This window comes from Coregonus clupeaformis, chromosome 26 (genome assembly GCF_020615455.1).
Source record: "Coregonus clupeaformis isolate EN_2021a chromosome 26, ASM2061545v1, whole genome shotgun sequence".
In the NCBI taxonomy this organism is placed as follows: domain Eukaryota; kingdom Metazoa; phylum Chordata; class Actinopteri; order Salmoniformes; family Salmonidae; genus Coregonus; species Coregonus clupeaformis.
In genome coordinates this window covers 18,572,743-18,597,822 of record NC_059217.1, presented here as the reverse complement: position 1 = coordinate 18,597,822, position 25,080 = coordinate 18,572,743, and the positions used below count along the sequence as shown (strand labels likewise).

Below are 25,080 nucleotides of genomic sequence, written 5' to 3'. Positions count from 1 at the left end.
GCAATCTTACTAGTAGCAATATACTTGCCTGTGAAGCCCTTTTTATGCAAAGTAATGATGACGGCACGTGTTTCCTTGCAGGTAATCATGGTTAACAGAGGAAGAATAATGATTTCAAGCCACACCCTCCTTTTAAAGCTTCCAGTCTGTTATTCTAACTCAATCAGCATGACAGAGTGATCTCCAGTCCTCATCAACACTCTCACCTGTGTTAACGAGAGAATCACTGACATGTCAGCTGGTCCTTTTGTGGCAGGGCTGAAATGCAGTGGAAATGTTTTTGGGGGATTAAGTTCATTTTCGTGGCAAAGAGGGACTTTGCAATTAATTGCAATTAATCTGATCACTCTTCATAACATTCTGGAGTATATGCAAATTGCCATCATAGAAACTGAGGCAGCAGACTTTATGAAAATTAATATTTGTGTCATTCTCAAAACTTTTGACCACAACTGTACATTTCCTCTCTTTGTAATCGATATGGCATAAATTGTGTTGAGTATAAATTCATATACACACACACTACTAGAATACACTTCAAAACACACACCTAAACCCCTCCAAGCCACCCCCATGCACATGACCCAGCCCAGTGCAAAACATATCGACATCCAGCTAGGAAGCAGTGAGGACGAGAGGTCAATAATTGAGTATAAAAATAGGACTGATGGAAATACATTATAGTTGTGCAACATGATCAGTTTTCTCCCTATGAATGACATGTACAGTGGAAATAAGGAAATGTGTAATGTTAACAGACGTTTAATCACATGGAAATCACTGAGGTATTCATGCATAGTTCGATAACAGATCAATCACAGTGGCTTACTGATAAAGTATTAAAGGACCAATCTGTGATATTTACAGTCTTTATTAATCATTTAACTAAATTATATATACCTATTGATTTGATTGAATTCATCTGGAATACTATGCAGCACTTACAGTATAAAGCCTTTAAGACTGCATATGTGTGGCTACATAAACTAAAGTAACATATGGAATTGTTTTAAGATGGTCATTCCAAGTTTCATTTAGCTATTTGATTATGAATTTTAGGACCCCTTAAGGTATAAAAAAAGATATACAAAACAATTACTTGATGAAACATTGAATTTGGCCTTACTGCTATTAGCCCACAGAAATGCATTGAATAACAGATTCATAGATGGAAAAACAGACAGCCCCAAAACAAATCCAAGGAAAGTTTGTTTTGAAGTGTCTATACTATATCTGAGAGATATAAGAAGATTAAGACATGTTTGTTTTGTTTTTTACACATACAGCATTTAACCCCTTTTTAGGCACTAAACTACTTCCATTTACATTCAGAAAGTATTCAGACCCCTTGACTTTATCCACATTTTGTTACGTTAAAGCCTTATTCTAAAATGGATTAAAGTCATTTTTCCCCCATCAATCAACACACAATATCCTATAATGACAAAGTAAAAACAGTTTTTTTGAAATGTTAGCAAAAAAAAAAATATATTAAATATATATATATATATATATATATATATATATATATATTTACATAAGTATTCAGACCCTTTACTCAGTCCTTTGTTGAAGCACCTTTGGCAGCGGTTACAGCCTCGGGTATTCTTGGGTATGACGCTACAAGCTTGGCACACCTGTATTTGGGGAGTTTCTGACATTCTTCTCTGCAGATCCTCTCAAGCTCTGTCGGGTTGGATGGGGAGCGTTGCTGCAAAGCTTTTTCAGGTCTCTCCAGAGATGTTCGATCGGGTTCAATTCCGGGCTTTGGCTGGGCCACTCAAGGACATTCAGAGACTTGTCCTGAAGCCACTAGTGTGTTTTCTTGGCTGTGTGCTTAGGGTCATTGTCCTTCTGGAAGGTGAACATTCGCCCCAGTCTGAGGTTTTCATCAAGGATCTCTCTGTACTTTGCTCTGTTCATCTTTGCCCCGATCCTGGCTAGTCTCCCAGTCCCTGCCGCTGAAAAACATCCCCACAGCATAATGCTGCCACCACCATGCTTCACTGTAGGGATGGTGCCAGGTTTCCTCCAGACGTGACGCTTGACATTCAGGCCAAAGAGTTCAATCTTGGTTTCATCAGACCAGAGAATCTTGTTCTGGTTCTGGTACCCTTCCCCAGATCTGTGTCTCGACACGATCCTGTCTCGGAGCTCTACGGACAATTCCTTCGACCTTGTGGCTTGGTTTTTCCACTGACATGCACTGTGAACAGGTGTGTGCCTTTCCAAATCATGTCCAATCAATTTAATTTACCACAGGTGGACTCCAATCAAGTTTTAGAAACATCTCAAGGATGATCAATAGAAACAGGATGCACCTGAGCTTAATTTCGAGTCTCATAGCAAAGGGTCTGAATACTTATGTAAATAAGGTATTTCCATTTTTTTATTTTTATAAGTTATCACACAAAAAAACAAAACTGTTTTTGCTTTGTCATTATGGAGTATTGTGTGTAGATTGAGGAAAACAATAATTTAATCAATTTTAAAATAAGGCTGTAACGTATCAACATGTGGAAAAAGTCAACGGGTCTGAATACTTTCCGAATGCATTGTATACTTTAATTCATTTTTTAAACTGGTACCGGGCTACCTTCAGACGAGTCTTGTGAGGCTTGTGGGCTACAGCAAAATAACCGACATGTTTATGAGAGTCTCACCTTTCCACAGAGGGGTCATATTCTTCTGAATTTACATCAACAATATAGCTCAGGCAGTAGGAAGCTCTCTCATCCATTAATATGTAGATGATACAGTCTTATACTCAGTTGGCCCCTCCCCGGATTGTGTGTTAAAAGCTCTACAACAAAGCTTTCTTAGTGTCCAACAAGCTTTCACTGCCCTTAACCTTGTTCTGAACACCTCCAAAACAAAAGGTAATGTGGTTTGGTAAGAAGAATGCCCCTCTCCCCACTGGTGTGATTACTACCTCTGAGGGTTTAGAGCTTGAGGTAGTCACCTCATACAAGTACTTGGGAGTATGGCTAGACAGTACACTGTCCTTCTCTCAGCACATATCAAAGCTGCAGACTGAGGTTAAATCTAGACTTAGTTTCCTCTATCGTAATCGCTTCTCTTTCACCCCAGCTGCCAAACTAACCCTGATTCAGATGACCATCCTACTATGCAAGATTACGGAGACGTAATTTATAGATCGGCAGGTAAGGGTGCTCTCGAGTAGCTAGATGTTTTACCATTCGGCCATCAGATTTGCCACCAACGCTCCTTATAGGACACATCACTGCACTCTATACTCCTCTGTAAACTGGTCATCTCTGTATACCCGTCGCAAGACCCATTGGTTGATGCTTATTTACAAACCCTCTTAGGCCTCACTCCCCCCTATCTGAGATACCTACTGCAGCCCTCATCCTCCACATACAACACCCGTTCTGCCAGTCACATTCTGCTAAAGGTCCCCAAAGCACACACATCCCTGGGTCGCTCCTCTTTCCAGTTCGCTGCAGCTAGCGACTGGAACGAGCTGCAAAAAACACTCAAACTGGACAGTTTTATCTCCATCTCTTCATTCAAAGACTCAATCATGGACACTCTTACTGACAGTTGTGGCTGCTTCGCGTGATGTATTGTTGTCTCTACCTTCTTGCTCTTTGTGTTGTTGTCTGTGCCCAATAATGTTTGTACCATGTCTTGTGCTGCTACCATGTTGTGCTGTTGCCATGTTGTGCTGCTACCATGTTGTTTTCATGTGGTGTTGCTACCATGCTGTGTTGTCATGTATTGCTGCCATGCTATGTTGTTGTCGTAGGTCTCTCTTTATGTAGTGTTGTGTTGTCTCTCTTTTTGTGATGTGTGTTTGGTCCTATATTTATATATTTATTTATTTTTTAATCCCAGCCCCCGTACCCGCAGGAGGCCTTTTGCCTTTTGGTAGGCCGCCATTGTAAATAATAATTTGTTCTTGACTGACTTAAATAAAGTTAAAGGTTAAATAAAAAATAAATAAAACATCTTAATGTGTAGCCCAAACTGTTCTGATGCTACAGACAGAAGTTGGCAGATCGGCGGTACCGAGTCCTGTGATACTTATGGTGCTTGTAGAGCAAAACGGAGAACACCGTCGTGTTTGTGAGAGTCTCATCTTTCCATAGAAAGTTTGTAGGCCAAACAATTCGTACACTACAAAAGTTTTCATGACAAGATCGATTTTTGGGATGTCTCATGGTCTGACAAACACCGCTGTAGCTCTGCCATCTTTCACCGCAGATGAGGCCGACATCGGCAGATGCGGGGGATTAAGATACAGCCCATGCAAAAAAAACGGATATCTCTATCTTAAACTGACATATTTTTATGAATTTCTATTATGCTAATTAGATTTCCGCGGGGGCGCAGTCATCGACTCTAGGGGGTATATTTTCTGGGTTATCTGTTCAATTATTTATGACCATTGTCTCAAAACACACAAACCAAATCGATGCACACACTTCTAGAGGCACGCAGTGTGTATGTGTGTGCTGCTGTGTCTGGGGCAACATCAATTATCCCGGCCTAGAGAGAGCTGCCCCCTGACCCTCAGTCCAAAGCAGTAGGCAGCAGGACACAATCCCATTTCTTCCTGAAGCCGTTTTGCCTCAGTCTCTCACCTGGGTTCAAATACTATATGAAATCTTTCAAATACTTTCAGCGTTTGCTTTAGCCTGCCTGAAGTGCCAGATGGGGAGTTTGCACTTTGCAACTATTCTGTTAGTCTATTTAGCCAGTCAAGCTGAATCAAGCCCAGCTAAAGTGTTTGAAATGACTTTAAATATTATTATTATTATTATTTGAACCCAGCTCTGGCAGCCCCAGCCTCATGCCTCAGCCCAGTAGAACAGAACAGAAGATGTAAAAAAAGACCCGGCAGTAACATCAATCAGTTTAGACCCAGAGTTACAAATCAGTGTGCAAATCCAGCCAAGCAGAGGTGCAGTTCACAGCGTTCACAGTGTGTCATATTAGAATGGGGGCGAACCACCGCACGACACAACTCAGCTAGCTGCACGGCCGACCCAGCCAATCACATCAGAGTAAGTGGCGAGTTAAGAGGAAGCCAGGCAAAGAAAGACAAAGGGGGAGAGAGAGAGAGAGAGAGAGAGAGAGAGAGAGAGAGGAGCGACATGATTTTGTTGTTTGTCACAAACTCTGTCTGTTAATCACACATGGAAACACTCAGGAAGTCACGAAGACACAACTCGCCCCGCCTCTCCTCACGCCTCACAGTGTTGACATGAGAGGAAGTGACAAAGTTTGAGAAGGACAACGAGTGCTAAACTCCAGCTATAGAACGTAGACATTTTCTATATCCACCAGTGAACTCTCCGCTCTTCTCGTTCTCTCCTCTCATCTCCTCTTCTTTTCTCTCTTCTCCTCTTAACCTTAAACACTTCGAAATTCCCTCTGGTGCAAAAGGTTGCATGTTCGAATCCAGCGATAGAAAGTTGCTTTTGAGATTTTTGTTTTAAGCCTATCCCAAACCCAGGGGCGGCCTGTTCAATAGGGCGATATGGGCGACGCACTGCCAAACGGGAAAAGGAAGGGATTTTTTTTCTAATCAATTATATCACGGCAACAGTAGTTATCAGTGTTGTAATCTAGACGTCTAATCTGCCACAGTGCCACACTGCCACTAAATGTCCAATCATGCTAAAGTCGTGCTTCAAATGGCCACCCCCCCTTTTGGGGCGATTTCAGTCAGGTTGAAAATCGCCCAGAAGTCTGTCATAGACTCCCATGTAAAATCTATTTTTTTCAAATTTCAGAGCTTTCAATACAATCTCTATGGGTGTCTGAGGGCTTGCACTTACGCGCTTTCGTCATACGTAACGTAACCATGAACGTAACTAAGAAAAGAGCGGGTATGCAACTCGATTGTGTCTTTGAAAGAAGTTCCTTTTTGTCGGTGAACAAATGAAGATAAATTGGCAACGAAACAATTAGGACCTCCCAGACCAAATTTAATAATTCAACAGGTTTCTACTAAAGGCGGAAAGTCCTACACCCGAGGATTTTCCAAAAATTGGTACAGACGAAAAAATAACATTGCCACTCAACTGGATGAGGGATACAGGCTAGCTGTCCGCCGCCACAACGATGAGGTTAGTGTTGATAATCACAAGTTTACTGGAGAACTGAGACCAAGTAGAGACTTTGGACAGGGTGGATATGGTATAATAAAGGCAGTTTATTCAGAGGTAAAGATATCTGGAATCGCGTGCACGGACCCGTTCGTCAAACACTTAGGGAGCTATACATTAAGCCCCATTACTTACCATATCAGATAAGAGAAATTGCTGCAGCTACATATATTTTACATCCTGGCCCTACATAGTTCACTATTTGCATCACTTACCAAAATATTACATGTGGTCATATATGCTTGGAAAGTGGAGATGCCATAGAACGTCAAAAAAGTAAACATTGCTGGAGACACATTGCCGTTTTGGAGAAGACATCGCGTTTGCTAGCGAAGAGATTTGTTGTGGCAAATGAACTTGGGCTGGGAATTGCCAGGAACCTCACGATAAGATATATGCATTACGAGTCTCATGATTCTATACGTATTACGATTCGATACTGTGATTTTATTGCGCACCATATGTCTGTTGCAGAGGGATCAGAAAGCCATGAGAACGAGTTTTGATCAGTCATGGAAATAAAAGTGCTGAAAACAAATTGGCTCCCAATGTGAAAAGATTGAGAACAAGCTATGAAGGAACAATAATGGTGTTTTGGTGCAGGTACAGCCAACTAGCGCTAAAATATTGCGATATTGTCAATACAGTATATCGTAAAGTATCACTATGTAACTCGATTTCTTTCACCCCAATCCCTCAAATTAACGGTAAATAACTGAATTGTTTGCCCCACATTTAGCTAAGATGATTAGCTAGCCAGCTAAAATGTTTTATTTAGTTAGCAGTCGCATCTACAATAGTTTACTGTCAATAACATGTCTCCAAAAATGACGTGGTGTCTCCAATTGTGTTGACATTTTACAATTGCGATGCGCATCCATGAGTATCCACTTTCTGTAGCTCAGCTGGTAGAGCACTGCGCTTGTAACGTCAAGGTAGTGGGTTCGATCCCCGGGACCACCCATACACAAAAATGTATGCACGCATGACTGTACGTCGCTTTGGATAAAAGCGTCTGCTAAATGGCATATTATTATTATTATTATTATTATTATTATTATTATTATTATTATCTGAAGAGAGCCCCGAAACATTGTGTGCAGACATTTTAAAAAGATGAAACTGAGGGCTCCACCAACCCTGGTAAGCCAACACTTTTGAGATCAGTCAATAAATGCTTCTGGTATTGACTTATATGCTGCCCCTGTCTTCATGTTGTTGCTGGACATATCTTTTTTAAAATGTGTGTAGGTCACCTAAATCATCAGAACAATTGCCCCCCCTGAGAATTTTTTCAGGAGCCGCCACTGCCCAAACCTTAACCCTTACCTTAACTATTTGCATTTAATGGCTAACCTTAAGATTTCTGAGTTAATGCCCAAACTTAACCCTAACCTTCAAAATTCAGAGTTAATGCTTAAACTTAACCTTAAAAACTTTGAAATGTGATGTTTGGAACAACTTTTACATTTGACGTTCGGGAAATGGATGAACATCTAATTCTGACATGTGGCTGTGAGAGCTTGTTGAAATGGCTGTGATAGGAGAAAACTGAGGATGGATCAACAACATTGTAGTTACTCCACAATACTAACCTAAATGACAAAGTGAAAAGAAGGAAGCCTGTACAAAATTTAAAAAATCCAAAACATGCATCCTGTTTGCGATAAGCCACTAAAGTAATACTGCAAAAAATGTGGCAAAGAAATGCACTTTTTGTCCTGAATTCAAAGCATTATGTTTGGGGCAAATCCAACACAACACATCACTGAGTACCACTCTTCATATTTTCAAGCATGGTGGTGGCTGCATCATGTTATGGGTGTGCTTGTCATCGGCAAAGACAATGTTTTTTTAGGATAAAAAGAAAAGGAATAGAGCTATCCACAGGCAAAGTCCTAGAGGAAAGCCTGGATCAGTCTGCTTTCCAACAGACACTGGGAGACAAATCCACCTTTCAGCAGGACAATAAGCTAAAATGCAAGGCCTAATATACACTGGAGTTACTTACCAAGACGACATTGAATGTTCCTGAGTGGCCTAGTTACAGTTTTGACTAAAATCGGCTTGAAAATCGATAGCAAGGCTTGAAAATGGCTGTCTAGCAATGATCAACAACCAACTTGACAGAACTTGAAGGATAAAAAAAATTATAATGGGCAAATATTGTACAATCCAGGTTTGCAAAGCTCTTGAGACTTACCCAGAAAGACTCACATCTGTAATCGCTGCCAAAGGTGTTTCTAACATGTATTGACTCAGGGGGTTAAATACTTATCTAATCAAAATATATAAGTGTTTAATTTTCAATTAATAAATAAAAAATGTTCTTCCACTTTGACATTACAGTATTTTGTGTTGATCGTTGACAAAAAATGACAATTAAATCCATTTGAATCCCACTTTGTAACACAACAAAATGTGAAAAATGTCAAGGGGTATGAATACTTTCTTTAGGCACTAAGGCTAATTCTGATAGAAATCACATTAAAACGCCTATGCTGACACTCGCACCTTGGCACAATCAGCCAGCAGTGAGGCACTGATGCCTGTACTGAGTTGGAGGCAACCCTAGTGGCAGGAGCTGGGGGGTTGGCGGGAGGCAACAAGGAGGCTGTTGACTTCTAGCGGAGAGTCGGCCACATGGGAAATTAGCCCTGCAGCTCCGCAGCCTGGAGCATGAAATTGAAGCCGTCCGGACGGAGCGTCTGACTAGAACCTTCCCTCATATTCAGAATAATTAACTATAGCACTAGTCCTGCAAAGCGCTATAATACCTTCCCCTCTATTGTCTCCCTGCCAGGGCTCCATGGAACTGACAAGGTGACCTACACCACACTACAGAGGAAGTAGTGGAACTGATACTGAGAGAGAGAGAGAGAGAGAGAGAGAGATAGAGAGATTGTTTCACTTTTGTTTATTATCTATTTCACTTGCTTTGGCAATGTAAACATGTGTTTCCCATGCCAATAAAGCCGTTTGAATTGAATTGAGAGAGAGAGATAGAGAGAAAGCTGAGCTGCCACGCTAGAGTACAGCTAAACTGTTTAGGACAGCTAAGGACTACAGTATGTTTAAACAGCAAGACTAGGAGTAAACAGCTAAATAACAATGGCTGAACAGTCAGAGTATACAACTCCCGATAATACGTTTATTATTGTGGCGGTTTCAATGACTTTGTAACAACAACGGATTACACACATCACCTCAAACAAGAGCTGAAAAAAATGTAATATCCACTCTGAAAACTTTCTCTGTCTATAAACTTTGTTTGAAGGACCAATTCTGGATTGCAGGACTTTAAGAGGTTACTACGTGGGTTAACTGCATGTCTGAGGGGTTGAGAAAATAGATAGAGGTAGAGGAGAGGAGAGGAGAGGAGAGGAGAGGAGAGGAGAGGAGAGGAGAGGAGAGGAGAGGAGAGGAGAGGAGAGGAGAGGAGAGGAGAGGAGAGGAGAGGAGAGGAGAGAGGGAGTGTGGGAACATTAAGATGGAGGATAAATGCCACTTGAGACAGTCAAGACAACAAAGTTTTATAACAAAGTCGGTTAATACGGACAGGGACTCTACACAAGTTAATCTTGTACTATTGGGTATGTATTGATCTTGCAAACTGTGTTTTATAAGTGGGGTAGCACCAAAGTAATTTCAGAAAACAGCTCAAATGTGCCAATCAATGTCCTAAGTGACCAGATCCACCTTTATACTTCCTTTAAAAAATCTGCCCAACATCAACACAAGGGCAAGTCCATTTCTAAGGAGACAACCACAACCACAGTAGCTCCTAAAACAACCCTCACCCGTATTACATCTAAGAGGTTAACCCCAAACACATCCACCCACCCACCTATCAACCCTTACTCTGAAAGAGTATTTTTCTTTAAAACACCCACCAGGCTAGTGATTTTTCACGTTTGTAATTAGGGCCCGCTCCTGATGAACTGTCCGAGGGCCCTACTTAATCGGATGCCAGAGGCCTCTGGGGCCACACATTGAATTTATTTCCCAGTGAAGGAATCAATCAGATGCATTATTAAACTGACTGGGAATCAGTAATGGCGGACGGATGGGTGGGAGGTTAAGAGGAGCAGAAGAGTGAAGGTTGAACGTTAATTGCAAACTAATCAAAGCTGAGAGAATGAATGAGGAAAGGGAGGAGAGATTGGAGCAGCGGAGGAAAAGGATGGTGGCTTGAGTAGGGATGAGCACATGCACACACACATGCGTACAAAAACATGCACACAATTTGTGTGAAACCTTTGAAAATTGCTCCCAGTGACTCAACCTTGATTAGAAATAACAAGTCTTAATGAGAAGTCCAGTAATCAGATGAAACGCCTTAGAGAATCACCTTCCTCTGAATGCTAAACACCATGGGCCCTGCTCTGCTGTCCATTACACTAGTCCTTGGCCCACCCCAATTACAGTCGAGCACCAGAATATATGAATATCTCTTTGATAATGGTTTGAATTTCATCTTTCCAAAATAAGGTAAAACTAAAGTGACAATGTGGGTTATTTTTTGGAGTAAAGGAATTTGAATAGAAATTAATCTAAAGAGATCAAAACTTTTTGGCTCTGTCTTTGCTTTGGAGGTCAGGTTCTGTGGATTCAGAAAACTGGGAGAATATAAATTAACGTTTTAGTCTGATTTATCTAGCTCTGAGAACCCAAGTAAGCTATGGACCTAGCACAGTTGGGAAGAGTGGATGGATATGCTGAAGGAGACCAGAGCACGGCCTTTCAGTGGATGGCTATGCTGCTGCAGAGGGGTTCTAGAGTCAACACTATTTTGACATGGGAGCTGAGGTCGATACAAAGTCTTGATTTCTGCAGATTTCCCTCATTCTCAGCAGAGTCAGCTAGTGTGTGCGTGATTCTACAGTAGGTGTTGAGCAGTTCCTCACCTGTAGCTTCCCTTTAAAAAACCCTAAGTAGACCTCCACTCTCCTACACATTGCCCTCACCTCTCCAAAACCCATTTAACCTCTCAACAGAATCCAGAGTGACGAAGCCGTGCACATTCACACACAAACACACTGCTTGCAGAGTGTGCTCTGTTTGTCACCCAGACCCCTTTCCTCAGGGTTGTACCTGCCTATGTTGTGTTCTCAACCTCTTGGTGGCTTCTCTCCTTAGAACAATCTCTGAGCCGCCGATGTCTGATCAAATACACTGGCAGGGTGAGACTGTAACCCGCCATCTGACACACACACACCCACACACACGGACACACACACAAACGGCAGGCCCTCCAAATGGCAGCCCAAGGTCGCCCTTTCTCCAGTGTTTCACATTTCGGCACTCCACCATTTCCAGCCCCGCTCTTTCCTACAGATTGCTTCTGAAAATTGCTTGCAGCTGCTGTTCTGTTGGCGGCCCATACAGAAGTCATACTACAGTGTACGGTAGGAACGAGCAGAGCCAAGGGGAGAGGAACTGGCAATGAGAGAGACATCTGCCTGTGTATGCCATTTTTTGCCATTTTAACCAGCAGCCAGAGAGCACTATATAAGAGCATCAGTAACGATGAAGCTAATTCATTTCTGATTGTCTTTCTCACACAGTTGATGTGAGTATATGAGTTCTCCATGACTCTATGATTCTTTCATAGACATACACTAAAGTATGTGGACACCTGCTTGTCGAACATCTCATTCTAAAATCATGGGCATTAATATGGAGTTGGTCACCCCTTTCCTGCTACAACAGCCTCCACTCTTCTGGGAAGGCTTTCCACTAGATCTTGGAACATTGCTGCGGGGACTTGCATCCATTCAGCCACAAGAGCATTAGTAAGGTCAGGCACTGATGTTGGGCGATTAGGCCTGGCTCGCAGTCGGCGTTCCAATTCATCCTAAAGGTGTTCGATGCGGTTGAGGTCAGGGCTCTGTGCAGGCCACTCAAGTTCTTTCACACCAATCTCAACAAACCATTTCTGTATGGACCTCGCTTTGTGCACAGGGGCATTGTCATGCTGAAACAGGAAAGAGACTTCCCCAAACTGTTGCCACAATGTTGGAAGCACAGAATGATCTAGAATGTCAATGTATGCTGTGCGTTAAGATTTCCCTTCACTGGAACTAAGGTGCCTAGCCCGAACCATGAAAAACAGCCCCAGACCATTATTCCTCCTCCACCAAACTTTACAGTTGGCACTATGCATTAGGGAAGGAAGCGTTCTCCTGTCATCCGCCAAACCAAGATTTGTCCGTCGGACTGCCAGATGGTGAAGTGTGATTCATCACTCCAGAGAACGTGTTTCCACTGCTCCAGAGTCCAATTACACCACTCCAGCCAACACTTGGCATTGCGCATGGTGATCTTAGGCTTGTGTGCAGCCATGGAAACCCATTTCTTTGAAGCTCCCGACGAACAGTTCTTGTGCTGACGTTGCTTCAAGAGGCAGTTTGGAACTCGGTTGTGAGTGTTGCAACCGAGGACAGACGATTTTTACGCGCTACTCGATTCAGCACTCGGCGGTCCCGTTCTGTGAGCTTGTGTGGCCTGAGTCGTTGTTGCTCCTAGACGTTTCCACTTCACAATAACAGCACTTAAAGTTTACATTTGACGAACTGACTTGTTGGAAAGGTGGCATCCTATGACGGTGCCACGTTGAAAATCACTGAGCTCTTCAGTACGGGCCATTCTACTGCCAATGTTTGTCTATGGAGATTGCATGGCTGTGTGCTCGATTTTATACACCTGTCAGCAACGGGTGTGGATGAAATAGCCGAATCCACTAATTTGAAGGGGTGTCTATGTACATTTGGCCATTTCGTGTATTATGAGGGTAAATTAGTATATAACAGCTCTATGACTTTCCTCCCACAGCCATAGAGTTTAGCATAATGCCGCCACCCTTCCGTAATGGCAGGTGAGATATGGTTATAAAGAAATGGCTGTAATCTCATGGTTGTCTCTGTACAGTAATGCCCATGGATGGCTTGATTAATGGCCAGGACTAAGTCATTACGGCTGCATTAAAAAGTAATAAACAGCGGTGTGCGAACATGCCTCCCTGTGCTTGTTTTCAAACGCAGCCCCGGTACACAGGTCATATGCTGGAGGTAAATATGAAAAACGGAGTGCAGCCCGCTGTGAATCCTGGGTAATTAATAAGCAGGATGTGAGCGTATCGGAACTCTGTGGAACACCGTTACAGGGTTTAGAGCTGACCTCAGGTCTGTGTAGGGTCAGTTGGCTGTGTGTGTGAGACTCAGACAGATGGAAGTGGACAGGGTTTGTTCTGCTGATTGGAGGGATGTGCAGACTGTGTGTTTCTTTGGTGAAAAATGCTCTGTGAAAAAACACAGAAAACGTCAATCTGATTTCCAGAGGTAAGGGAAGGAAACACGTTCATTTTTAGAAATGAGGCGGGAATTAGTGGTGCAGCAGCTCAAATGTGACAGGGATGGATCAGGTACCCACAATGCAGTTCAGGCTCACTGCTCTGGAACAGGACGAGGAGAGAACAAACTGTGGGCTGCTGGCTGGCTGATTAGTTTTTCCAACTCGTAGCTTCCTCGCTCCTCATTCGCCACTGAGCTGGAGGCAATGTTCCTCTGGATGCCAGGCCGTGTGTGTTGTGTGGCGTGGGCATGTGGGTGTGTTGGAGATGTCCTGAAGGCCCTTTTTTTTTGTGTACTGACACAGAACCAATTCATCCATCCACGTGCATCCATTCCTCCATACACATCTACACAACAGCACGTGAAAGAGAGCGTCTGAACTTACTGCATATAGCGTCAGCCTCGTCTGATCCGTCGGCACACTCCGGCTCCCCGTCACAGCGCCACCGCTGGGGAACACACTGGCCGTTCTTACACGCAAAGTCTGTGGTGGCACACGTCTTCTTTGCTGCTCAGAGAGAGAGAGAGAGAGAGAGAGAGAGAGAACAGATTAGTATGCTAAGTCAAATATACAACTCAAGCTAAATGAAATGGAGTCTCGCTTTGAACAAATGTGACTCGTTTCAGGAAACTAGGCGTACGTCGCGGGTCACTACTTCACAGGAGAGCCATTTGAACGTAAACATATTTGTTTTATCAAAATGCGTTTTTTGGCAGAAATGCCTTCTGGAACATGTGAACTTTCATGTGCCTTAATAACAAACTTCCATGCCATCTGTAAATACGAATAAAATTGTTAAATTACGAGCCTAGTTGGTTTAGCCACAGAAAAAGACAGCAACCTTCCCGCTAGCCATGATTGACTGAGATAATGAGTGGGCTGGACATGCCGAGAGATGAGTTCGGATTGGTCTGCCATATAGTACGCTTCTGTCTATTTGAGCTGTTCAGTATGTGTAGGTAATCCTGTCTAACGCGGCTTTAAAAAAAATATATTGCGTAGTAGAACTGCATGAGTGTTGCTCTCCACTTTCTGGAGGACCGAGTTTGAAATCAGTGGAATTAGAGTATGATAGCTAAGGAGATGGAGAAAACACCTGTCTCCGGATTACATCTTCAAACTAAGGGCAACCATGGCATCCGTGAAAGGGAGAAGCGTCCATCCATGATGTATACGTGTAAGATAGTCTAGCTAGCTACATTCTCAGATATTACACATTTCTAATTCTGACAGAAAGCTTTTTTCATTTCAAGTTTAAGTGTACTGTTAGCTAGCTAGCTAACGTTAGCTGGTTGGCTCACTAGCTAACGTTACATGTATGATCTTATTATTTGTATCTCAGAGCCATTTGCTTTGCTAGTTATAGATTAATATTAGCTAGCTAACACTGAACCTGGTTGGTTAGCTACCCGCAGATTCATGCAGGGTAGTAACGTCATGAGTTGGGATTATGGTTCATTGTTTAGCTAGCTAGCTACATGTCTTAACAAAAGACTCCACTATGCAAGTAACCATTTCAATAGAATGTCACTGCAACAACTGTTGATAGATGTAGCTGGTAAATTCACTCTGGCTATCTACTCTGATTTCAGAGCACAGGTAAGATAGTCTAGCTAGCTACATTTTCAGATATTACACGTTTCTAATTTTGACAGAAAGCTTTTTTCATTTCAAGTTTAAGTGTACTGTTAGCTAGCTAGCTAACGTTAGCTGGCTGGCTCACTAGCTAACGTTACGTGTATGATTTTATTATTCGTATCTCAGAGCCATTTGCTTTGCTAGCTATAGCCTAATGTCAGCTAGCTAACATTGAACCTGGTTGGTTAGCTACCTGCAGATTCATGCAGGGTAGTAACATCATGAGTTGGGATTATGGTTCATTGTTTACCTAGCTAGCTAGCTACATGTCTTAACAAAAGACTCCACTATGCAAGTAACCATTTCAATAGAATGTCACTGCGACAACTGTTGATAGACCTAGCTGGTAAATTAGCTCTGGCTATCTATTCCGATGTCAGAGTACTCTCGTCTGAGTGTGCCAGAGCGCAGAATAACTGACAAATTTATGAACGTTCAACACCCGTTGAATATGGCCGGTGTCAGTAAACGTTGGAATTAAAGCGTAAATTGTTGCCAGCAGCACAGTTGCAGTCACCAACGCTCTGGTAACATAAAAACAGCCTAACCAGCTCTGCTAGGGTGAGTAAAATGGTAGTGAGATGTTTTCTCATTTGTATCTGGAAGTAGCTAGCTATCATTAGCCAGTTAGCTTGGATGCTTGACTGCTGTTGTTAGGACAGAACGCTCATATCAACCCTTAAAGAGATGGATGGGGCTAAAGCTTAAGAGGGTGTGGACGATGCTGAATGGGTGTAGACAACGAAGGGCTCTCCAGTAGGTACCAAAACATTCAAAGGCCATTATCTCAAAAGTGATGTTACAAGTTTATCAACTTTCAAAGCAGAATTACTTTCCCATTGTTCCTCAAATGCAGTGGATGATATACCATTTTGTAGCTCTGTGTCTCTGCTTTTATCCAATATTCAAATTTTGCTACACAAGACCAAATCAAGGCGGTCGGTCACAAATGATGAAAGCCTCAAGGTCGGGTTTACAATCAGGTCCACTACCTAATAGGCAAACTACACAAAAAGTGGCCAGATGCAAGCTTCAGTTCATATACCCCCACTTTACAAATACCTTCCCAAATCTGTCTATTTGTCTCAGTGCCCAGAGATTGCAGCAAGGGCAGACTGTGTTGTTAGATGACCCATCTTACCCATTCTCTCTCCGAGCTTGAGCGTGTCACAGGGAGGGCTAAAGCTCCTTCTTCTCGACAGGGAGAGCCCTGAACAAGAGAAAGCACTCGCCTCATGCGAGAGAGAGAACAATGCCCCGCTCCACTAGCCTGATGAACAACACACACCGGGACTAACAAATGAGAGAGTAAGCCTGTAACTGTCCTGTTCTCTTCCTCATTTACAGGCCTTGGTTTAAACAGTGTTGTGCCCTCGGGACGACACTAGCCTAAAATGTAAGTTAGTGGAGTGCTAGGCTAGTCAGAAACACTGCAGTGGAGTGTGAGGGGGATCGCTAGGGGTCTGGCCTTGCCTGGTTGGGGAGAGGCTAGTTAGCCTAAAGATTTTAGCCCAAAACATTCCACTACAGTGACTACATCTAATGTAGGTTACTGTACTGTAGCACTAGTCAGAATCAATGTAGTGGAGTGTGAGAGTTGCTACGGGCCTAGCCCAGTCTGGCTGAGTAGACTAGAGGCTTGTTAGCCTGTTGTTTATGTGATGTAGCCTACCTTGGGTGGACAGACTGGGGGCTCAAATCACTGCATATGAATGATGCCCCGATAGGGACTCATAACACAACAGGAACATAGTGTAGTGAAGCGAAACGTGTAGGAGAAGGACTATTACACCTGACAGCACTCACGTCATTACCTGCTATTTTACTGCCTGACATGATGGAAAGTACAGAGAAGTCACAAACAACTTCTGATACACCTCCTAATACATTTGGTATTTGGTATTATATTAGGATCCCCATCAGCTGTTGCAAAAGCAGCAGCTACTCTTCCTGGGGTCCACATAAAACAGGTTTGTGACATAATAGGTTCGTTCCACCAATTCGGTGCTTTTTGAGAAGTGTAACTTCGTAAAAAAATACTTTTGATTCTGTCATAAAGAGCACATAAAAAAAGTTTTCCCATCTCAAGATGTGAAATTACAAAATGGCTACAGTAAGTGCCTATTAAGTGCCAAATAAAGTAACAGGGTCGACAGTAACAGGGTTTCTTTTTAAATCAGCCATAAATCACCTTGTGACAGGGGGAATGGAAGCCACAGGGAGTGGCAATTGAATGCAAGCTTAAAAAATATTGAAATTGTTAAAACATTTCTAGCCTGTCTATCTATGGTTAACAGGGTTGACGTGTTATGCTCGACTCAGTTTTACACCACAAAACACCAGCTAATTGCCAAAAAGACACCTCACCCACCTTTACTCTATGATTCTTTATGAACAATTTTTTTAAAGGAATCGTTTCACCATATTAAAACGAGAGTTCAGTTCACGTAACAGGGTTGACCTTAAAATGAGGGAAAGACGTAAATGAATCACTAATCACATGAAATAAATAAATAATAATCTTCAGAAATGACAACAGAATAACTAGGGCTTTACAATGATAGTGAAACTTTAAATGGGTTAAAATCTTCCTAGTGACACAGGGTTGACGGAGGGACATGTCAAAATTTTGAATTTTAAATGATCAAATTCTCCATGTGTTCTATATTAAAAGGCACTTAATTTAAGTCCTACCAAAATCTTCTAATGGGATGAGGACAAGAGCCTACATTATCATGGGACTCGAAGTAGAAGTATTTTGGTGATGGCTATAACAAAAACACCCACATTTTATTTTGACCATTCACAGGAGTCTGAGAGAGAAATACCATTTTGATAATGCCTTGAAGGTGGAGAGGAGATACAAATAAAAAAAGCCAAGCAGTTAAAAAGAAAACTGTGAGGATTGCAGAGGAGGAAGCTACATCCACAGAGGTCCTGTGTAATGGAATTAGACATCCCTGTAGACTCAACAAATTCCCTCTTGGTGTGTGTGGGCGTGTGTTCGCAATTTCGTGCGAGTGTGCCGCTGAACACAAATCCCATCCCAAGCTCCTATTATGTTTTCTGGGATTCCATCTCCCCAGCCAGTCTCCCACTCCACACTTACACTACATGACCAAAAGTATGTGGACACTCATTGAATATCTCATTCCAAAATCATGAGCATTAATATGGAGTTGGTCCCCACTTTGCTGCTATAACAGCCTCCACTCTTCTGGGAAGGCTTTTCACTAGAAGTTAGAACATTGCTATGGGGACTTGCTTCCATTCAGTCACAAGAGCATTAGTGAGGTCAGGCACTGATGTTGGGCGATTAGGCCTGGCTTGCAGTCGGCATTTCAATTCATCCCAAAGGTGTTCGATGGGGTTGAGGTCAGGACTCTGTGCTGGCCAGTCAAGTTCTTCCACACCGATCTCGACAAACCATTTCTGTATGGACCTCGCTTTGTGCACGGGGGCATTGTCATGCTGAAACAGGAAAGGCCCTTCCCCAAACTGTTGCCACAAAGTTGGAAGCACAGAACCATCTAGAATGTATGCTGTAGTGTGAAGATTTCCCTTCACTTGAACTAAGGGGCCTAGCCCGAACCATGAAAAACAGCCCCAGACCATTATTCTTCCTCCACCAACGATTCCTTTACAGTTGGCACTATGCATTGGGGCAGGTAGCGTTCTCCTGGCATCCCCCAAACCCAGATTTGTCCGTCAGACTGCCAGATGGTGAAGCATGATTCAGCACTCCAGAGAACTTGTTTCCACTGCTCCAGAGTCCAATGGCGGCAAGCTTTACACCACTCCAGCCGACACTTGGCATTGAGCATGGTGATCTTAGGCTTGTGTGCGGCTGCTCTGCCACGGAAACCCATTTCATGAAGCTCCCGACAAACAGTTATTGTGCTGACATTGCTTCCAGAGGCAGTTTGGAACTTGGTAGTGAGTGTTGCAACCGAGGACAGACAATTTTAATGCGCTACATACTTCAGCACTCGGCGGTCCCGTTCTGTGAAGTTATGTGGCCTACCACGTCGCGGCTGAGCCGTTGTTGCTCCTAGACGTTTCCACTTCATAATAACAGCACTTACAGTTGACTGGGGCAGCTCTAGCAGGTCAGAAATTTTACAAACTGACTTGTTGGAAAGGTGGCATCCTATGACGGTGCCACATTGAAAGTCACTGAGCTCAGTAAGGCCATTCTACTGCCAATGTTTGTCTATGGAGATTGCATGGCTGTGTGTTCGATTCTATACACGTGTCAGCAACGGGTGTGGCTGAAATAGCCGAACCCACTAATTTGAAAGGGTGTCCACATACCTTTCTATATATAGTGTACGTACACATACACGCACGCGCACACGCACGCTCCCGTGCAAACAGCACACCTGATAACATGGCCTGTCTTTAGCAGGGAGGCCCCTTTCTACATCCATCACTACCACCTCATCCCTTCTTCCAGAGAAATGACTACTGTGTCTCTGCTCTAGGCTCCCCTATCAACCTCATCACTCGCTCCTCATCCCCAGATCGGAGGTACATATACGGGTACAGAGAGTGGGGAGAGTGGGTAGTAGGATGCCTAAGGATGTATAGGGGTGGGAGAACACTCCAATGGGGTGAGGAGGGGGACTAAGGAAACAGAGCAACCGCAGACATATCAATCACCCACAATCTCTCTCCCCCCTCTCTCTATACCTCCCTCTCATCCTTTCTTATCTCAAGGACAAAAGAGCAAATAATCCATGGAAAGAATAGTAGGAATTTCTCATTACCTCCCCCACTCACCTTCAAACTGCTTTAAGTGAGGGTTTTACCATTGTAGCCCACCACAATATGCTTTTCATTATCCCAAGAAAGGGAAATGTTAGCTTGAAGGACTGACAGATGTTGTTGAATTGCTGTGAGTTTAGTGTCTCCAGTGATTGGGCTGGCAGTGCCATGTGGTGTGGTGGCATTCTGAGGGGCTTCTGTGCAGTTGATTTTTGTTCATTAATCTCCCAGTGCTGTGTTGTGTGTGTGTGTGTGTGTGTTGTGGCACACAGTAATTTGGCCCATTCTCCACAGCTGCCTCAAGGATTTGTTGATTTATGACTTCTGCAACAAGATCCCCTGTGCCACACAAAAGTAGCAAACACACACACACGCACATACACAAACAAACACCACACGCACACATACACAAATGCAAACAATTATGCATATACACACATTCCCCCTCGAATGTGGACAGAGTTGCTGACACAAATAAATACACATATACATGAGAACGCCATCCATATAGAATACCTTTAACTCACTGTAAAGGGTGTGAATTCATGTGCTGAATACATAGAATATATCCACAAACAAGTAATACACGCAAGTATGCACTCACACACGAACATCACACAGCCCTGTCTCAGACCAACCAGAACAGGTGTTATTTTTCCCATTCCCGCTGTGATTCCTATTAATTATCCTGTTGGTCCACCCCCATCCCCTGATCACCTGAGAGAAGACAGGAAGCTCCTCTCAGAGCCACTGGCATTCTCCCAATGATACGCTCCAGGGGCCACCATGATTACCGATTGACTCAGGTGACCTGGGATGTTTACAGAGCCCCCACAATGCCTCTCAGGGATCCACCACATCACCGTAACAACACAGGAATGTAAATTGGGAAGAAGCGACGGAGGAGCAGAGGAAACAGGTGAAGGTCAGGAACCTCGGAGTCGTTCAATTTCCACACTACATTTATCCCTCACAATGTGTTCTCACCATCACAGGGAAGGAGACAGTGTAATGCATAGCTACAACACTACAATAATTAATGAAGGGGAAACATTGAACCTTGTTTGGTGTGATTACCCTGTCTATGTTAGCCTAACGCTGCATCCGAAATAGCACCCTATGACCTATATAATGTTGATAATAGGTCTTGATAAGCTGTATTGAAGGGCTGAGGTAGACAATCCTTTATGTGCTCACTGTGATAAGATGAGCCAGGGCCATTACCAGATGGAAGGATCTGTCCACCATCTTGAGATGTGGCATAAAGAGAGCCACTCCCTTTTGATACAGAGCCACTCCCTTTTTAACTTCAGGGTTCTATTCAGTAAGTCTACTTGCCAAACTTTGCTCCCTGAGTGACAACGCAAGAAAGCAGTGCCACTATAGCTTGTTATCATTTTAATCATTCAATGTTCAAGTTTCTACAGATGTAGGATCTTTGATCACTCTTTCGTTGAAGCCTAAACTCCGATCAAGCAACATTATGGACTAAACATTTTAAACCCTGTTGCTGCAGGATTATTTTGTTGTGACAATACAGGTCAAATGAAGATTGTACACCTGTAAGTTTCCTGGTCACAACGGTTCTCATGCTGACAACAACAAACAATGTTGTGTTTCTTGTACTTAGCTGAACGACGCTGGGGATTCACAGTGCCACACCCTTTTAACAAGACAAATGCAGATCAGGTTTTCTCTTTCCTGACTTTCGGTGAGGACGTACATACTCCAGTAGGGCTTTCCCAACTCTGACGGATCACCTGCACTGTTCCATCTGCACAGAGATCTTCACTCAGCCTGTGATTCTCAGCTGCCAGCACACCTTCTGCAAAAGATGCCTTGAACGAAGCTTGAACGCTGCCCTTAGTGCAGAGCTCCCATCAATGAAGCACATTTCCAAATCGGCAGGCTGATGAGGAATATGGCAGACCAGCTGAAACTGGAAGAACAAAGAGGGGCAAGAGAGGAGTGGAGATGAGTGTCGTGAACATGGAGAATCTCTGAAGCTCTTTTGTGAGATGGACAATGAGCTCATCGGTTTAATTTGTGAGGGGAAAGACCACTTTCAAACCTGTAAACGAGGCCCAACGGGGATCTGAAGACAGAGGTAACTACAGTTTTAGTTCACCTTAACAACAGGATGGATGGTATAAAAAAAGTGAAATGAGAGGCAAAAAACTGAAATCACTAAAGCAAAGAGTTACTCAGATCAGATCAAAGTCTAGATCAGAGCCTGTTTTGAGGAGTTCCAGGAGGAGTTGAGAGTGAAAGAAGAGGAGGCCATTAGATTAGTAGATAAGGAGGGTGACGTGGTCAGCAAAGAGCAGAACATTGCCCTCCTGGAGGAAGAACTGGCAGAGATGGGCATCCAAGCAGCCTCTCTCAGTCTACGCTAGCCAATGCTGAGCCTAGTAACTTCCTGGTGTGGTGGGTGGAGATGGGCCAAAAGATCGTCCAGGATAGGGACACTCAAATGTATGATTTTAAGAGGAATTATCTGTTCCTGAGGGAGCAAGAGTGTCTGCTGGGTTTTGTCTGGCAGGGCACAGACCACAGCCTTTCACTCATAATAAAACCTTTGCAGATTGTCAGTATGGACCCGATGTGGATGTGATGAGGAGTCAGGCGCAGGACACAGAGGTTTAGTCCAACAAACTTTACTCGTACAAAGTGGAAAAATATCCAAGACACGACCTCGAAAAACAGAGGCGAGTGAAATACGCAACATGCGTAAAACTAAACAAAACATATAGAGCGCAAAACACGCAGCTCCAAACGACAAGCGGACAACAACACACAATCTAACTAACACAAAACACGGAACTTATAGGACACGTAATTAGGACACAAACAGACACAGGTGTACCAGACAGACCAAAGCAATCAACACACGAAACATACAACGGTGGCAGCTAGTATTCCGGGGACGGCGAACGCCGAGCCTGCCCGAACCAGGAGGAGGAGCAGCCTCGGCCGAAACCGTGACAGTACTCCCCCCTTGACGCGCGGCTCCAGCCGTGCGCCGACCCCGGTCTCGGGGACGGCCAGGAGGACGCGGACCCGGGCGCGTGGGATGCCCACGGTGGAACTCTGTCAGGAGGGATGGATCGAGGATGTCCCTCCTAGGCACCCAGCACCGTTCCTCCGGACCGTACCCCTCCCACTCCACGAGATACTGGAGACCACTCCTCCGGCGCCTCGAGTCCAATATAGTCCGGACCCTGTACGCCGGTGCCCCCTCGATGTCCAAAGGGGGTGGAGGGGTCTCTCCTATCTCCTCCTCTTGGAGTGGACCAGCTACCACCGGCCTGAGAAGAGACACATGGAACGAGGGGTTAATATTTTTGTACTCAATAGGTAGTTGTAACCTGTAACACACCTCGTTCAATCTTCTCAGGACTTTGAAGGGCCCCTACAAACCGCCGACCCAGCTTCCGGCAGGGCAGGCGGAGGGGCAGGTTTCGGTCGAGAGCCAGACTCGATCTCCCGGTGCGTACACCGGTGCCTCACTGCGGTGGCGATCGGCGCTCGCCTTTATTTGACGGATGGCCCGCTGCAGATGGACATGGGCAGCGTCCCCACGTCTCCTCCGAGCGCCGAATCCACTCGTCCCACCGCAGGGGCCTCGATCTGGCTCTCGTGCCACGGTGCCAGGACCGGCTGATACCCTAAAATACACTGGAAAGGTGTTAATCCGGTGGAGGAGTGGCGGAGAGAGTTCTGGGCCATCTCTGCCCAGGGGATATACCTCGACCACTCCTCCGGCCGGTCCCGGCAATAGGACCTCAAAAACCTACCCACATCCTGGTTCACACGTTCTACCTGCCCATTGCTCTCTGGGTGGTACCCCGAGGTAAGGCTAACCGAGACCCCCAGGTGTTCCATGAATGCCCCCCAGACTCTGGAGGTGAACTGGGGACCTCGGTCGGACACAATATCCTCGGGGACCCCATAGTGCCGGAACACGTGGGTAAATAGGGCCTCGGCGGTCTGTAGGGCAGTAGGGAGACCCGGCAGTGGGAGGAGACGACAGGCCTTAGAAAACCGATCCACAACGACCAAAATGGTGGTATTACCCTGGGAAGGGGTAGATCGGTCACAAAATCCACCGAGAGGTGGGACCATGGTCGTTGTGGAACGGGCAGAGGATGTAACTTACCCCTGGGCAAATGTCTAGGTGCCTTACACTGGGCACACACCGAGCAGGAGGAGACATAAACCCTCACATCCCTGGCTAACGTTGGCCACCAGTATTTCATGCTAAGACAGTGCAATGTCCGGCCAATACCTGGATGTCCAGAGGAGGGTGATGTATGAGCCCAATAAATAAGTCGATCACGAATCTCGAGCGGAACGTACGTCCGCCCCACAGGACACTCGGGGGGAGTAGGGTCGGTACGCAGTGCCCGCTCGATTTCTGAATCGACCTCCCATACCACAGGAGCCACCAGACAAGACTCCGGCAGTATGGAAGTAGGCTCGTTGGACCTCTCCTCTGTGTCATACCGCCGGGACAGGGCGTCTGCCTTACCATTCTGGGACCCAGGGATGTATGTGATCTTAAAAACGAACCGGGTTAGGAACATGTTCCACCTAGCCTGACGAGTGTTCAATCTCCTGGCTGCCCGGATGTACTCCAGGTTACGGTGATCCGTCAGAATGAGGAAAGGGTGTTGAGCCCCCTCAAGCCAATGCCTCCACACCTTTAGGGCCTGGACTACGGCTAACAGCTCCCTGTCCCCAACATCATAGTTACTCTCCGCCGAGCTGAGCTTCTTGGAGTAGAACGCACAGGGGCGGAGTTTAGGTGGCGTGCCGGATCGTTGTGATAGAACTGCCCCAATACCGGTCTCGGACGCGTCTACCTCTACTTGGAATGGGTAAGAGGGATCCGGATGCGCCAGCACAGGAGCTGAGGTGAACAGGTTCTTCAGTTTGACAAATGCCCTGTCCGCCTCAGCTGACCACTGCAAACGCACCGGACCCCCCTTTAGCAGAGATGTAATGGGAGCTGCAACCTGTCCAAAACCCCGAATAAACCTCCGGTAGTAATTAGCAAAACCCAAGAACTGCTGCACCTCTTTTACAGTGGTTGGAGTTTGCCAATTACGCACAGCCGATACCCGGTCTACCTCTATCTCCACGCCAGACGCGGACAACCGATAACCCAAAAAGGAGACGG

General features: G+C 44.6%; 1 protein-coding gene across 1 annotated transcript in view; it reads right to left on the bottom strand.

Annotated features, from left to right (window-relative positions):
* Positions 1 to 25,080, bottom strand: part of LOC121540439 (low-density lipoprotein receptor-related protein 8-like) — a 269,383-nt gene that overhangs the window by 123,558 nt on the left and 120,745 nt on the right. The window contains exon 3 of the mRNA XM_045207759.1: positions 13,878 to 14,000. Within this exon, the coding sequence (XP_045063694.1) occupies positions 13,878 to 14,000 (123 nt within the window). The remainder of the gene's footprint in view (positions 1 to 13,877; positions 14,001 to 25,080) is intronic.